This window comes from Lynx rufus, unplaced genomic scaffold (assembly GCF_022079265.1).
Source record: "Lynx rufus isolate CCGP_SWC_20201006 ecotype Redwood Valley unplaced genomic scaffold, mLynRuf1.p SCAF_2, whole genome shotgun sequence".
Taxonomy (NCBI): Eukaryota; Metazoa; Chordata; class Mammalia; order Carnivora; family Felidae; genus Lynx; species Lynx rufus.
The window spans coordinates 125,895,436-125,912,141 of NW_025814834.1; the positions used below are offsets into that span (position 1 = coordinate 125,895,436).

General features: G+C 41.7%; 1 protein-coding gene across 3 annotated transcripts in view; it reads right to left on the reverse strand.

Annotated features, from left to right (window-relative positions):
* The window catches only part of LRIG2 (leucine rich repeats and immunoglobulin like domains 2), a 62,052-nt gene extending 48,059 nt beyond the window's left edge, over positions 1 to 13,993 (reverse strand). Inside the window, exons 1-2 of one of the 3 annotated variants that reach the window (XM_047083247.1) lie at positions 13,568 to 13,656; positions 10,234 to 10,410 (exon numbers count right to left, since the gene is read on the reverse strand). Coding sequence is in view for 1 of the 3 variants with exons in the window: in XM_047083245.1 (XP_046939201.1) it covers positions 13,568 to 13,806 (239 nt within the window). In the remaining 2 variants the exon portion in view is untranslated. Of the gene's footprint in view, positions 1 to 10,233; positions 11,933 to 13,567 lie in introns of those variants that run through there. The other 2 variants (XM_047083245.1, XM_047083246.1) reach the window with 2 other exon arrangements.
* Positions 13,994 to 16,706: the final 2,713 nt, after the last annotated feature.

The window sequence follows — 16,706 nt, forward strand, 5'->3', positions numbered from 1 at the left end:
GCTCCACCTGTTAACTAACAGTGAAAGCATTTTGCCAATGTCACTTAACAGCAAGACACTGACCTTTGTGTAAATTTGGACTTCCTAGAATTATTCTACATAAGTTAATGTCCTCTTTGTATGCTAAAGAACTCATCAACTCACAACTATTCTCAAAGAACAAATGCAAACAAATCTTTTTTTTTAATGTTTATTTTTGAGAGAGAGAGAGAGAGAGCGCGCGCGCGCGCACTGACACCAGTGCAACTGGCGGTGGGGGGGGGTGTTGGGGGGGGTGGGAACAGAGGATTCAAAGCTGGCTCTGCACTGACAGCAGTGAGCCCAATGTAGGGCTCGACTCGCGAACTGAGATCACGACCTGAGCTGAAGTCGGATGCTCAACCAACTGAGCCACCCAGGCGCCCCTTTATCTCCCATTTTAAACAACCAATGTTTTAACTGACCATTCAATTCTCTATTAAAGTAGTACTCTGAAAAGGATCTCTCTCTGCCCATTTGTTGGACATTATGGGCTGTGTATTCCTCGGTCTGAAGAAATCACAGTTAGCCATCCAAACTGTTACAATTATCTTCTGTTCCTGTTCTTTTATAGTATCGTGGGCATTTGCATCTACTGTCAGAGAAGCCAAGCCCAGTCCAGAGTCTGTTCTACTCCTGGTTACAGCATCAGTCTCATTTTCTGGCTATATTCAAGGCCTTCCCAACAGGGAATCTGCCACCTAGCCATCTAACAGTCTCTATTGTGCTTGCAGGTATAAAGTTCTTACTGGCATTTTGTGCCTCAGAAAGTACAAGGGGATTAGGTCTAGATTCATTTGTCTTTGCGTTACTGCATACCCCATATCCACTTATGTCATGGCCCCAGGTGGTCACCTCAAGCTAGTGCACAGGGATACTTCCTTGTTGATTCCAGTCGCCTTACAAACCTGAAAGAGGGTTCTTCTGATGAGCATCGACATGTCCTACTTTAATGCACGCTTCAAATTCCCACAGCGATTTCCAGAAGGCTGTGCCCCATATGGGCAGTCCTTTAAGAGGCCAGGTTTCTATTGTTCTTCTGCCTAGCCATATGACCAAGCCTTTGGCTACTGCCTGTCAGTAAAAACCCAAACATAGGGGCTTTTGCCACTGTTCAATTTTTCCATTACTGCTAAGAAAACAGGATGCAATTCAGCCCACCAAGCTAATTTGTCTTTACCTTTTCCAATCAGAGTGGTGGCCTTCCAAAAAGGATGGTGTCTGTTCACCTTGGAAATGCACCCACAAACCAAGCAGCTCTTTGTTGGTCAGTTATAAGCTTATAGGACACTTGCCCAAGTGACAATAAAATCCAGCAGCTCCTCACACAGTTCCACAATCAGTCCTAGGGGGAAAGAGGCTCCCTTCTCTTGAGTATCTCCTCCTTGCATTTCCATTTTGTTACAGAACTCTTCTGGGCACTGCCCTACCTACTGAAGTGTTTACCCAACATTATGCAAGACATCATGAGTATTTCAGTTTTCAAGATTATTTTTATGACTTCTAGTCACAGTGGCTGTTTCAATTACTGTCCAATGGTAAGCCAATAATTGCCCTTAAAGTGGGAATTTTCTAGTCCAAAGTCCAGTAAGCCACTGCTGGCAGGCACTCACAGGCTTTTGCCATAAGCCCCAGTCTATGGTACACTACAAAACACTATACACAGAGAATTTGCCCATACCAGCACTTCAACTTCTATTCTACATTGTGTGGCCTTGGGCAATCTTACTGGCTCCCATTTAACATATCCAAATTAATATTGAAGGGTGGATTTACACGACTTGTTTTACAGTAATAGATAGAAGAAACACCTGCCAGGCATATCTCCCTAATACAATCAGGAAAAAGCCTGTTCAAACACACCAATCAATTCTCTCACAAACTTTTACCTGACAGTCCTACCTATAGTCTCCATTAGGACCTTATTAATGGGTTTTGGTTTTACAATACTAGGAAAAGTGTTTCCCAAGCCAGACATAACTCATTCCCATAAAACATTCAGGCAAAGGAGACACAACTTCTTTACAAAAAGCCTTGTTTAAACTTCCCAACTTCCATAATCCTATCAACCCTTGCATGGTTTTGTTCTCTCAACAGCATCAAGGCTTTATCAATGGGTTTTGGTATTTGGTACCACAGTACAAGAAGTTCCCGTATCAAGGTATCCTGGGAACTTTTCTTCTCCACCTCCTGATCATTTTACTCACTCTTGTGCAAAAGGCGTTGGGTCTTGCCCAGGGGTTAAGCCAAAAGACCCTGACCCTTTGTCAATTTAATCTATCTAACCAATGCCCCAAGCAATTGCTGGTCACATTACTCACTGTAATCTCTGCATTCAGATTTTTAAATTTCTCCAAACTGGGGAAAACAGAATAGACTTGTTTGGGGCCCTTTAATGTTGGGGGGACCAGAAAGATGTCCCTTTAGGACTTTAGCTAGTGTTGTACTAAAAACTTTGTTTTAACCCCATCAATTGTCTGTTTTATTAATCCCACTTTTTTAAAGATTTGACTAATTTCTACACCCAACATGGGACTCAAACTCACAATCCTGAGATCAAGAATTGCACACTCTTTCTACTGAGCCAGCCAGGCACCCCCATCCCATTTCTTAATAACCATCTAAAGCTTTCCATTCTGATGGATTGAGTCTGTGATTCTTCCCTTTCTTTTTCCTTTGTTTTGTTCCAAATGGTATTTGCCTTATTCACCTTCTTTCTTAAAAACTATTTAAAATTTTCCACCTTGGGGGTGTGTGGATGGCTCAGTCAGTTAAACGTCCAACTCTCAATCTCAGCTCAGGTTTCAATCTCAGGGTCATGAGTTCAAGCCCTGCACTGAGCTCCATGAGGACCATGGGGTCTACTTAACAATAAGATAAAATTTTCCACCTTGCTAAGACCAGTCAGTCCCTCAGCTCTCTCCTTTGCCTTTCCTCGTTCTTTTGTTAATTAACCTAATGCTTTTTTAACATCTATAAAACCTGAGAGGGGAAGCTGAAAGAGCAAATACACAAGGCTTCCTCAAGTGTCCCTAGGTTTTGCAGCAGTTAAGGTGATATGGGGTGTTCATGTAAGAGTTCTCCAGGGTGCCTAGGTGATTGTCAGTTGAGTTTCTGACTGCTGACTTCAGCTCAGGTCATGATGCCAGGATTGTGGGATATAGGCCCGCACTGGGCTCCACACTGAGCATGAAGCCTGCTTAAGATTCTCTCTCCCTCTGCCCCTCTCACCCACTCACGTGCTTGCTCTCTCAAAAAAAAAAAAAAAAAAAAAAGAGAGAGAGAGAGAGAGAGAGACTTTCCCTTAGCCACAACATTCACTATCAACTGAGTGACAGACATATTCAGCAGATGAATTATCCCAATTATTATAAAGATAATCCCACATAGCTTGTATATGAAACATACCATCTGCTTCATAGGGGATGTTCCACTTGGCATTTACAAGGCAAGGTGGGCAGTCCCCATTCTCAGGATAAATAAGACATTACACTGGCTTTTATCCAGTCCACCAAGCTGGCTGTTCCCTCAGGAATAACCTCCTTTGTGTCTGGATCACAAATACCTATCTGTGATTGTTCCATAGTGAGCTGTAGATCCTGTCCTGAACCCAAACATGGTCTTCCACACTGCAGCATTTCAAACCAGAAACTACACCTAAGTTAATTACACTCACAATCCACTTTAATAAAGGTTCTTCAGGAAGCTAGTGCTACTGATCCACAAAATAAAAACAACTCCTCAGACAATATTCCCTGGTTTCAATAGCTTCCTGGCTTTGCCCTCCCCCTACACCAACAGCCTTCTTGGTGACCAGAGGTCTTAGAGGTACTTTTTCTTGTCTTTGCATAATTTTTCCCCTGGGGGACAGCTTTGAGGCTAGTAACCAAAACTCAGACTCGCTGAAATCTGACCTCGGTTTAGCATCAAGGTCTGACCCAGAATTCTAATTTCATTTTAGCTATTACAAATAACCATAACCAGCGGCGCCTGGGTGGCTCAGTTGGTTGAGCGTCCGACTTCAGCTCAGGTCACGATCTCACGGACCGTGAGTTCGAGCCCTGCGTCGGGCTCTGGGCTGACAGCTCAGAGCCTGGAGCCTGCTTCCGGTTCTGTCTCCCTCTCTCTCTGCCCCTCCCCCATTCGTGCTCTGTCTCTCTCTGTCTCAAAAATAAATAAACGTTAAAAAAAATTAAAAAAAAAAAAAGACTGACAAATAACCATAACCAAAGGACTAAACATTTCACTTTTTCCTTATTAGCATCTATTTCCTTACACATCCAGTGAACCAAAGTGCTGGGAAATGGATCTATCTCTAAATTCCATTTGTAACTTTTACTTTGAGTATCTGGGAGCAGCACAACCTCTGCTCCATACCACAGGTGGACACAAAGCCACCTGGGAATCAACGGTTCTACATTCTCCATCCTTTTGCCCTTTCTCTTCCCAAACCAGATTTCCATAAGCCAGGGCCATTCTAGTAAATCTCACTTCTGTGACACCAATGTCTAAGAAGAACTCACTGTGTTAAAAGGCAAAAATATTCAACGACACGTGTTAACACCTCGTGAGGAAGACTTTATTCAAGGTGGTGCAGGTTATCTCTTCAGGTAGAGGGACTACTGCAATGACATTTTACAGTGACAGGAGACTGGGCTCAACTCCAAATACTGCATGGGCAAGTGGGAATTTATAGCTAAGGAGCAGGGTAGTCAGCCATTATCAGTGGATGGAAAATCACTAAGAGGAAAAACAGGGATAAATAAGGTAGGTGCTGGATAAATAGACCTAACTGCTTATTGCTGAAGATAAGCCAGGGAGATGAGACATCACCTGGAGGATGTCAGAAGATAAGGAACCTTATCACGTATCAAGGATAATCAGGTATCAAGGGTGAGGGCTTCTTGCTAAAATGACTTAGCAGGGCTCTTGCTAAAACTGCATTTTACAAGGACATAAACAAATGAGCCCAGAAGGTGGTTCAGGAGTCTAAAATTTGGCCAAGCAAAGAATCTCTGTCCCCTCTCTTGTTCAAGGAAAGAGGCATTCTCTCTTTCCTCTGAACAACAGAAGTCTATTTTTTTATTCAGTAGCCTTTTGTTCATTAAGGAACAAGTGAAGTTTCTGTTGGGACCTGGAATTAGAGGGTATCTATCTGCTCAATGATGCTAGTAGTCAGGCATTTAACGAGGGGAGTTTTCTACGAAAACACAGAAAAACAAAAAAATAATAGATTAGAAACCTAGTTTCTGAGTCCAGAGGTTAGCGAGTTGAGATTTTCCCACTTGAGCTCGAAGCAATTTTAAATGGAAGAGTGAGGGTGGCAATAACCATCTGAAGAATTTTCCTAGTTTGCAGTCTGAATGTCTCTGATGATGGCATTTGGTGTTCTGGTGAACCTTTGAATGGTCCATACAGCAGGAGGCACAGAAGTTGCCCACGTATGATATGCGGTAGTAATTTTTTTTTTTTTTTAAGTTTATTTCAAGGACCCAGCTTCAGCTTGCAGGATTTCAGGAAAAGGGCAGTTTTAGTTCTCAGTGATACCAAGTCAGGAGGGTGGGAGAAAAACTGGAAACATTAGTTTGGAAAATGATAGCCAGATACTGCAGGAAACCCGAGTTGAGTATTTGGTAAGGACTTGCAAAATGTGCAAGACAGAACCAACAAGGGGTTTTGCACTGAATCAAAGAAAAAAAAAATTTCTACGGTCAACCTTTTAATTCTTCCTTACCTAAGAATTCCGGTCTCATTAGATTTGTCCTGATTATTTTACATAGGTGCACCAAGAATAGTGACTGACCACACAGCCTCTTTCTGAGTTTGCTTCGCTGGAACTTTTCATAAGGAAATCTCAGATTAAACATTTAAAAGCCTCTCGAGGTTAGGAAGCCAATCCAGGAAGTAGCCACCAGACTTTATCTTCCCATACCTATAGACAGGAGTAAATTCCTCTTTCCTCGAGGTCCCCAAGATATCCTGAGACTCTTCGGCCTGCAAGGAAGTGACCGTTCTTACTCACCTGTAAGGCTGGGCACCCTGTAAGCCAGGTACCAGGCCAGTCTTCCCAAGAGCACTGGCTCCATGAAGACAACCTTAGTCCCTTAAACCAGATTCTATCCATGTGACTCTCAAATATAATATTCCAGTCAAACCTTGGTAATAAAACCAATGTTTCCAATTATATCCTGTTACAAGAACAAATTCTTATTCACCTTACACAAGTAACTACAGTATCGTGAAAGTAAGAGTATTCACTACAAGTTTCCAAATTCCAGAGGAATAAGGAGAAAAAGTAATTGTTTCATCTTTGTTCACAGCTTAAGAGGAAAAAAAGTTCTTTAAATCTGAAAAACATTACAGAAGTAGTACTGTTTCAAAGAGTCATAATAACCATCTTCATCAGGTCATTCAGTCCCACGTAATTCTTATTCTGCTTGATCTTGGGTTCGCAGTTTTATGACTCCATCAGCTTCTTCACTGGTTCTGGAAACTCTCAGTCTAATACATGATCTTAAAATTATTCAACCGATACCATTATGGAGCATTCTTGCCTGTCGCCTATTGGAAGTGCTCTCAGAGAGGAAGGAGAGTAAAACAACAACTTGTCACACAGTATTTTAACATACTAACTGGACACCAACTGTGAACTTCAAACATTCCTGGAATGCCAATATTAGTAACATGGATCCATACACAAATAACCTAAGAAGGTTTGTCATCATTTCTTATTTGACAATGCTTCCCATGTAATCATCTAACATTGCAAATAAACCTAATTAGTTTAAATCTCTCTCTTACAGGGTGAGCAACAAATCCCTTGAAAATTTTCAGAGACCTCTGGAATATCTCAAAGTTAGTTTTGAGATCATAGAAAAGTCCATTTAGGGGGCTCGTGAGTGGCTCAGTCGGTAGAGAGTCCAACTTCGGCTCAGGTCATGATCTCACAGTTTCATGAGTTTGAGACCCACATCAGGCTCTCTGCTGTTGGCATGGACCATGCTTCAGATCCTCTCTCTCCCTTTCTCTCTGCCCCTCCCCTGTCTCTCCCCGTCTCTCTCTCTCTCTCTCAAAAATAAACAAATCTTTTTTTAAATTCCATTTAGAATTTGATTTGGGGAAGTTGTCAAAAATGTCAAATGTTTTAAACACTTTAGATAACAGGTCACTGTGAATAATACTTATTCACTTAAAGTGGCAATTAAAAGATTTCAAAGGCAAATATAGGAAGCTACATAGTTGGAAAAAAAATTTTAGTTTTTGTAATACTGATAAGTCTCAATTTTTTAAAGTAATCAAAAAACTTGACAAGCACAAGAAGCACAGAAAATCATTTTAATTGGACTTTAATTGGATTTTTAATTAAAATCTTTGTTTCCTAGGCAAATTACATAATAGGTGAAGGAAAATCTTTTTATAGTTTATTAATAAGAGATCAATAATCCAAGAAAACTTTGACATTCTAGTTTTACATCAGTAATAAATCTATTTAACCTTAGCAACTTGAGCACACATAAAATTCCTGTTCTGCAAATCTATAACCATTTTTCTAATATCCATTCAGCTTTTGTCCTATATTTTTGCTTCTTTCTTACTGTGGAACAACCAGTCTGCCTTAGAATAAAATTACTTTTTTTCCCTAAACAAAAACACATTCTTCATACCTTGCATACTCTGCATACAAAGTTGTTTTGCTTTATTCTTACAGTTTCTAGTAGTTCCACCTACATGTACTGATCACAAGTTTTAACCATTAATAATCTTTCTTTTACAGAGAAAACTATGAAGTAGACAAGTACGGTCATGTATCAGTATTCTGTAGATTAGAAAATTTATGAATATACAATTTCACAATTGCTAGAAGCATGATTCCTCACAATATAATTTTTCAATGTGGCAAGCAACAGGTTTACTAAGAGATCCAAGTATCTTAGTTTCTACACCACATAGAAACAAGATACCAAAAATACAAACCCAAACTTAGGTTCAGTAATGAATGTCTCAACAGTTTATCTTACTTAGAAATGACCTACATTTATTTTAGGCAGATAGTAACACCAAACTAAACTAGCCATCATCTCAAGCTATTTCCCTATTAACTATTTTTATAACATATGCATGGAAGGCAAGCATCACAAAAGTAAAAAACCGAGAAAGATTAAATATACAGTCTGTCCCCCCACCTTTTTTTTTTTTTAACTGCAGTGCTTAACATATATCAAGCAGTTCATTTTTATTGTATGTTTTATTCCTAGTTTGGAATTATAATTTTATAATCTTAAATACCTAGTAGAGATTACATAAGCTTGACTAGTAAGCTTAGGTAGAAGACAAATTATTTTCTGTATTATAATTAATGCTGACAACTCTGAAGACATGCCTGTTTTTATTTTACCAACGATTTTCAAAATACCTTTATTTACAAAAAAAAATTATCCCAAATCATGTGAACTTAATTCAGGAATACTTAATTTATATAAGTGCCCATTTATCTCTAAGGCAGCTTGAATAGAGCTCCTTTTTAAGGGATTTTATAAAGTAATTTGGTAACACCATCCAAAGGTGTAAAAAATACAACACATCTACAAGATACATACATATATACATGTAAACACACATACATACAGACACAAATAGAGAGCTATTGTTTTCAATCTAAAATTTTAGACACGCGTTAGTAAAACATAGTAATACAAATTCACTGGTTTATATAAAATAATTAGTTCTTGCCTTTTCTCCACTATTTTTTTTTTATTTTTTTGTTTATTTTTGAGAGAGAGAGGGAGAGAGAGTGCACTCATGCGGGAGTGAGGGGCAGAGAGAGAGGGAGACACAGGATCCGAAGCAGGCTCTAGGCTCTGAGCTGTCAGCACAGAGCCTGACGCAGGGCTCGAACTCATAAACCGTGAGATCATGACCTAAGCCATGCTCAGATGCTTAACCAACTGAGCAACTCAGGTGCCCACCACTTTCTATTTTTATACAAATTGTGTTTCTGGAAAATGTCAGGCCATATTAATGTTACTTGTTTACCAATTGTGTAAAGACCACCTTTAACATTTTCCCTTGCACGCACCTGGGTGGCTCAGTGAGTTAAACATCCAACTTCGGCTCAGGTCATGACCTCATGTTTGTGAGTTTAAGCCCCTCATCAGGCTCTACACTGAAGCTCGGAGCCTGCTTTGGACTTTCTGTCTCTCTCTCTCTCTCTCTCTCTCTCTCTCTATGCCCTACCCCCACAAGTGCATGCTCTCTCTCAAAAATAAATAAATAAACATTTTAAAAGAAAAAAAAAAAAAGACCTTCCCTTGCACTGATATGTAATTTTATGGAGGCTGTGGACCAAATTTCAAGTGGGTGACCAAGGAAGACATCTAGCAGCTGTCTGGATATCTCCAAAACCCATCCAACTGGCCAATTTCCAGTCTATTTCCAATTAGTCTTTTTCCTTTTCAGCTCAAGTAGTTGCTTTTGGGGGCCCCTAAGTCCCCTGAAGAGTCCCCAGTGGAGGGCAAGGGGCCCAAAATTCAAGTGACTATAAAGACTGAAGTGGAAAAAGTTCTGACGGGGGTAGAGAGGAGGAAGGAATTTGGAAGGGGATCTAAGAAAGGATTCAACGGAACTGGAGGGAAGACTGAAGGTGGTAAAAGGAAGAAGGAGGAGCAACAATGGGAAGGGAGAGCTCTTTGAAAAGCCATTCTGGGGCCCAAAAGAGGCCAATGAAGTTCTGTATTATTCTCAGCAAAAGCATGCCAACAGGAATGGAAGTAGACAGCAATGGCAGAAAACATAGTTAGTAGGGGTTCAAGAAGAGTATTTGAGTCAACTGAGAAGTTCCCACAGAAGAGGCAGGATCCAACAAAGAAAATTATGAGGTGTTATAGAGAGCCAGGAAGACAGACTTCCAGTGCAAGGAGTTAAGGAAAAGAAAAAAAACAAGAGATTTCCAGTCTAGAGAATCAGAGAATAATCCTCATTCAGGGAAAAAAGAGCCAGGAATAAGAGATTTACAGACTGATAGGCAGCTTTCAAACGAAGAAGCCTAGGACTCTAACCTAGCTTCTTACAAACAGCTGTTTGCCTGGTACTCTAACTGAGCCTCTTACAGGGGACAAACATGGGACTCTAACCCAGTCTCCAGCCTGTGTTTATCTGGGACTCCATCCCATTTTCTAGGGTATAGTCAGACTGTTAACAATCAAAATCTGTCCTTACCAGCTTCCACGGACATTTGTCCGGAGCAATGGTTCAGGAGTCGGACTCACCAATGGATCCCCGAACAATCAGTCAGGAGTGAAGATAAAGCTTTCAAAGGTACACACTTAGGGTCCTGGGTGAGAGGTCTGGGGGTCCAATGATGAATCTGATCCTATCCAGTTTGTGGCACCAAAACTGTTAAAAGGAAAAAAATATTCAATGATACTTGTTGAAGCATGGTAAGGAAGACTTTGGGGGATGGTGAGGCTATGAAATTTTGTAGTAGGGGAAGGAGATTAGACTCAACCCTGAACACTGCATGGGCAAGAGGGATCTTATAGCTAAGGTGAAGGGTGGAGTCAATGAATGGAAAACTATTAAGAGGAAACATGAGGGGCCGGGGGGCTCCAAAAGGATTCTTGCTGAAGATAGGCCAGGGCAATCAGACATCACCTTTACGATGGTGTAGAAGGAGGAACCCAATTAGGTATTAAGGGGGAGTGCTTCTTGCTAAACTGACTTAGCAAGGTTCTTGCTAAAACCGCATTTTACAAGGATGTGTACATATGGCCCAGGAAAGGTTCAGAAGCCTGACTAAAGCCTCAAGTGAAGAGCTTTTGTCACCTGTTTCTTCCTTTTATTCCACACATAATACTCCTGACACCAGACATGTGGGGGTTTTTTCTCCCACACCAACCAATTCTAGACACCAGCTGCAATTCAATTGAATTCTGACACTAACCAGAGTTACAGACCTCATGACCTAAGAGCTCAGTCTCATAAGACTGTCCCCCACTTCAGACACCAATCACAAGAAGTGGGTCTCCATGTTACCTACAACTTGTCTGACTTGGTTACAATTGGGAGGTTCCCAAGACCCCCTCACTGATTGAATCACTTGCTAGAACAGTTCACAGAACTTAGGAAAACACTTACTTACGTTTACTGGTTTATTACATAAGAAAGGATATGGTAAAGAACACAGATGAACAGCCGGACGAAGAGATACATAAGGTGAGATCTGGAAGGGTCTGGCACAGGAGTTTCTGTCCCTGTAAAGTTGGGGTGTGCCACTCTCTCAGCATGTAGACATGTTCACCATCCTAGAAGCTCTTCAAAGTCCACACTTTTGGGATTTTACGAAGGCTTAATCGTACAGGCACAAGCAATTATCAAGCCCCTCTCCCCTTCCAGGAGAATGGGGACAGGGCTGAAAGTTCCAAGCTTCTAATCATGGCTTGGTCTTTCTGGGGACTGACCCCATCTATCCAGTATCTTACCAAGAGTCACCTCATTAAGTCAAAAGACACTCCTATCACCCAGGAAATACCAAGGGATTTAGGAGCCCTGTGTCAGGAATTAGTCAAAGACCTAAGGGTTAGAACAGAAGATGCTTATAGAGCTCTTGTCATTTAGGAAATTACAAGAGTTTCAGGAACTCTGTACTAGGAACCAGGGACAGATACATGCATATTTCAAAAACCAAGATTAATGGATTTCATCTATAATCTTTTTGATGATGGCCACAAGTTTCAGCATTTGAGTCTGAATCACTTATGTATTTACAGCATTATGTCTACTTTGAACACTCAAAATTACATTAAAAAAAACCCCATGTGTACCTGGTGGTTTTATAGCTGAAAGCAATTACTGAAGATGTTACATTTCTCAGTTTAAAACAGCACAATGCCATCTTTTAATATTCCAAGAGTTGTTCTGCTAATGTAAGACTTCCATCCAATTACACTTCTACAACAGAATTGCTCTCCAAGGCATTTTACTTCAACTGAAAATGTCAATTTCATTATAGGACATTTAAAATTTGGGGATGTCATTTGGCTTTAGGAAATTTGTCTAGATTACACAGAAATCAAACCCAAACACAAACTAATTGTACCTTACATAAAACTATTCCCAATTATTGTTTACCTACCAATGGAGGATCTTAAAAGTAAGCCACATTTTTTTCAATTACAGCTAAATAAACTTGTGTTGGTTTTAAACCTGCACCAGATAATCAGGTAGCTGTTCCAAGAATTTCTTAGAAAGAGGCACTTGCCGCATTACAAAAATGCTGTGCTAGGTTCAATTCAGATTATGCTGCTCACCGATATCAATTTTTAAATTTAATCTGGGTCAACAGAACCAGAATTAGCTACAGATGCCACTATCATAAAAACAACAGAAACATCTTATTTTATGACAGATCTATGCTACTACGACAGTTGGTTATTTAAGTTACCTTAGTTTTCTCAAAGAATTCCTGAAATAGCTTTCCTTCCTATCTATCTTAACCTATTTGTAAATGTCTAATTACTTTAAACAGCAGCAGAGAGATCTATTTGTATTCTACTTCCAAGGAAAATCCAAATAGCCCCTCATATTTTAATTGCACCTCAAACTATACTTTTTTGTGACACTTTTTAGAGAAGACTCTATTAGAAGTCTGTCAATTAATAAATTCGGTGCTCAGTTAGCAGCAGAGAAATAACTGTATGTTAGTGGTTAAGAAACCCCATAATTGCAGCATTTAATACCTACTGTTGCTCCTAATGCCACCAGGCTGACTCAGACTAATGAGCTCTCCAGGTGCCACACAGGCCTGTCAAGATGAGCACACAGCAGTGGAGTCTCCAGAAGAATTAATCCAATCACTGTACTTGTTTGTCACGCATAAACAAAGAGAACTGATTTTTAGGTTCTTTGCCACAAAGAAATGCACTGAAAACAATTAAAGTAACACATGATTTGGGAAAGAATACTCCTTCCCTTCTTTCCAGTGAGTCCTGAATTAGATTTTTAAAACGCTACTTATAAAGGTATTTGCTCAAAGTGTTGGATCTCCTAAGCCATGATGTTTTAACCCTGTTAAGCATCAAAACTATGGCACCAAATGTGCAAATGCGAACTAGGGACAAAAGGACCGTTCTTATGTCATTGGCGATCGTGGTTATCAAATCACGTACCTGGGGAGCATTCAAGTTGAGTTACACACTGGATGATGCAGCCCAAAGTGGGCGAGGATCCCCAACCATCCAGAGTCAAGGTCGGTGCCCAGGTCCAGTGAGCCCTTAACAATATCCCCTTTCCAACTCCTCCCCAGTGCAGGAATCACAAACTCCCTGGCCCCAAGAATCTTAATTAACCCTGGTTTTCGTGCTAATTTTCATAACCTTAACTCCAGGGTTTTTAGGCTTCCCACCCCACCTCAAAAAAAGTTCACAACAGTATAATGGCATTTTTCTTCAGTACTTCAATTCGCAACCGCGACCTTCATCCAACTGTGTCTCCCTCCTGTCCCCTTGGAGGGAGCTCCCTTTCCTTTGGATCCCCGCCCGGCAACTCTACTCACAGGCTGGCAGTGTCGGGGGGCAGCGGGCTCGACAGCGCCCTCCAGCTCGGCGCTGGTAGTTTCCTGCGACTGCAGTCCAGCAGAGGGATGCGGCAGGAGCAGGGCGCGGGGCAGAGACCTGCCCGAGCGGCCGGCAGCAAGAGGAAGACAGCCTGGGCGAGGAAGAGGAACCGGGAAAGTGGTCCGGACCGACAATCCAGCAGCGGCTCCTCCCGGACGCCTTGGGGCGCCGGCGCCATTTTCCCCCCGACCTGGACCCAGCCGAGAAGAACCGCCAGCTAGAAGAGACAGCTTGGCGGAGACGTTTGGTGGCTACGCTGCCACCCCAGGGCCCGGCTGTCGCCTGTACCCTCTAAAGGGAAAAGAGGGGCGGATACGGCGCAGCAGTGGGGGCGGCGGCCGAGGACACACGGCTGAAACTCTACGGACAACGCTCCTCCGCCCCGCCCCGCGACGCAACGTCTTCACGCACAAGAGCCAACCAATCGGTGCCACACAAAGAGGTCGCGTCGGGGGCGGGACTCCGCGAGGAGGTGGAGCCAGTGACAGGGAGTTTCTTAAGGACGACTTTAAGGTGTCCGTCACTTTGCAGCGCCTCACTGGGGTTCCGCCGCTGGTCCTCCACTGGAGGGCGTAGTGGCTCCTTAAGAGGAACAGCGGCTAAAGCTCTGCGAGTCCCAAGTCCTGATTTGAGGGATATCTACTATGGTAATAGAAAAGGATCTTTTTTCTGGACTCCAAGGGGAATGATAGAAGGGTTACCTTCCAACTTGCGAGCACTGAAAGGGCCCTGGAACTTCCACCTGGCATTGGCCTCCAGAGCCCAGCTGGGGCCACCGCTGCCCGCTCCTGCTTGTCTGCAGCTCCTGCAGTCCTGCAAGTGGGCGGCAACTCCTTTTAACTCGAAGCGTGTTATCACTACTGGTTGCTGGACCCCTAAGCTCCCGAAGGCAGAGGCCCTGTTTATTCATCTGTGTACCTCCAGCTTCTGTTTAGCTTGGAGTTTAAGAAATGTTGATGGGACTGCACCTGCAAGGCATGTCTCTAAGGAAAATACTCTTCTGTTTCAGCGAAGCTGTCCTATATCCTCACATTCAGAAAAGCAAGTCTGTGTGTCTATGTGTGTCTCTCTCTCTCCCTGTCTCTCCCCCACTCGTGCTTGCTCTCTTTCTCTCTCAAAAATAAATAAATGTTAAAAAAAAAAAGGAAAAATTCAACTGAGTAAATTTGAAGGTCTAGTTGGCTTTATACAACATTCATGAACGAGGATGCATCCCACCTAGCAAGTTAAAAAGAGCTCTGAGAAGCTGTGCAAAATGGAAGGCTTTGTAGGCAGAAGTTAGCAGAAAAAAGAAGTTTCTAGCAAAAGGTCACCCTCCTTTGGGGGGAAAGTGGGATCTAACAGGCACATTACCTCACTAGTGCTGACCAAGTAATTCCAGACTGACTGATTAAAAGTCACAGTCCTGGGAGAGGTTGAAACTGAAATTAGGCTAGGTATTTAATCTTAGTTTGCTGATATGGGGCTTAGCACAAGTGACTCCATTTTGGATTTGTTATTTCTATTTCAACACCAGTTACCTGGAGACAGAGGCAGGCTGGCATTATTATAGGTTTTCTGACTTTTACGAATTAAAAGACTGAGCAGGTTAAAAAAAAAAAAGTCAGAATGCCTAGGGCATACTGTTGCCCTAGAAAGTAACTGAAATCAATCTTTCCATGGCAGGTTTGGAGTCACAACTATGCTTTTAAAACCCTTTTTCCATTTTTAAAATTGAAATATTTCTTGGAATCAAAGACATATCCAATGCTCCAATCTAAACTAAACTTTTAAAACCAAGACAGCAGGGTGAAACTCACTCTTAGTCTCCCTTCCCTGTCTGTTGAACATGCTTCACAACCTCCACTAAGAAATTGGGCATAGGCAGGAGTATCTTAGTACCTCTCTGGATTATAGTTTCAGAGCTTCTCTTTGGGCATGATAGAAAATCATGCTCTCTATCCTGTGTCCTCTCCAATAAATTGTACAGGTTACACCATCCAGGAGTCCCTCCCAGCCCTTAATTCCTCCTGCACATTATTTTTTACCATTCTTATATAGCACATATGTGCATCTTATATACCTCTGTATTCCCCATACAGGCTAGCACAGTACCTGGCATATAATAGACACTCAATAAATGTATGATATGTGAATAGATGATGACATTATTTTACTCCCTACTTGATAAAATGACCTAAATTTTTTTCTTTTTAAACTTTTAGTATGGAGGCGCCAGGGTGGCTCAGTTGGGTGAGCGTCCAACTCTTGACTTCAGCTCAGGTCATGATCTCATGGTTGGTGAGTTTGAGTCCCACATTGGGCTCTGTGCTGATGGTGTGGAGCCTGCTTGGGATTCTCTTTCTCCCCCTCTCTCTCTGCCCCTTCCCCACTCTCTCTCTCTCTCTCTTTCAAAATAAATAAACTTAAAAAAAGCTTTTAGTATGAATTTTTACTTTACAGCAATAAAAAGAATCATAGAATAAGCCCATATGCCCAACTTTACTAAATAATGTGTTTTTAATAAAGTTTAGTGACCTGTTTCTCATTAACAATGGAATAAAGAGTTTTTACATTTATTGTCCTAAAACTGTCTAATTAATCCTTGGGTGCCAAGTACCTGAGCAGAGTTTTTAGAATTCAGTGTGCCCATAAGCTAAGAATACCCCAACTCCAGACTCCTAAAGAAAATGGCTCACTTTGGATCCCTTGTTGCAGATGTTTCTATAAACACCAGACTTTTGTATAAACACCATCCCTTAAAATTTAGCTGCCCCATCTCCCCCTATCTCAGGACTTTGCTCTTTGCTAAGTCATAGCTAACTAATCTGGCCAATTCTATTCTCCTAAACTAGAGATCCCAAAGTTACTCACACTTTCCCCTCTTTCTTTCCTCCCACATCCAGTCAGTCACTGGGCTCTCTTGATTTCTCCTAAGGAGTGTCTGAGATCTTTCCCCACCTCTCCATCCACACTACTCTTGTCTCTGTTCAGACTTTCCTCTCTCATGGGTATTAATACAATAACTTCTGAACTCATCTCCTGTCCTCCATTTCTCCCCTCTGTCAGAACTATTTTTCCAAAGAATACTGATATAGG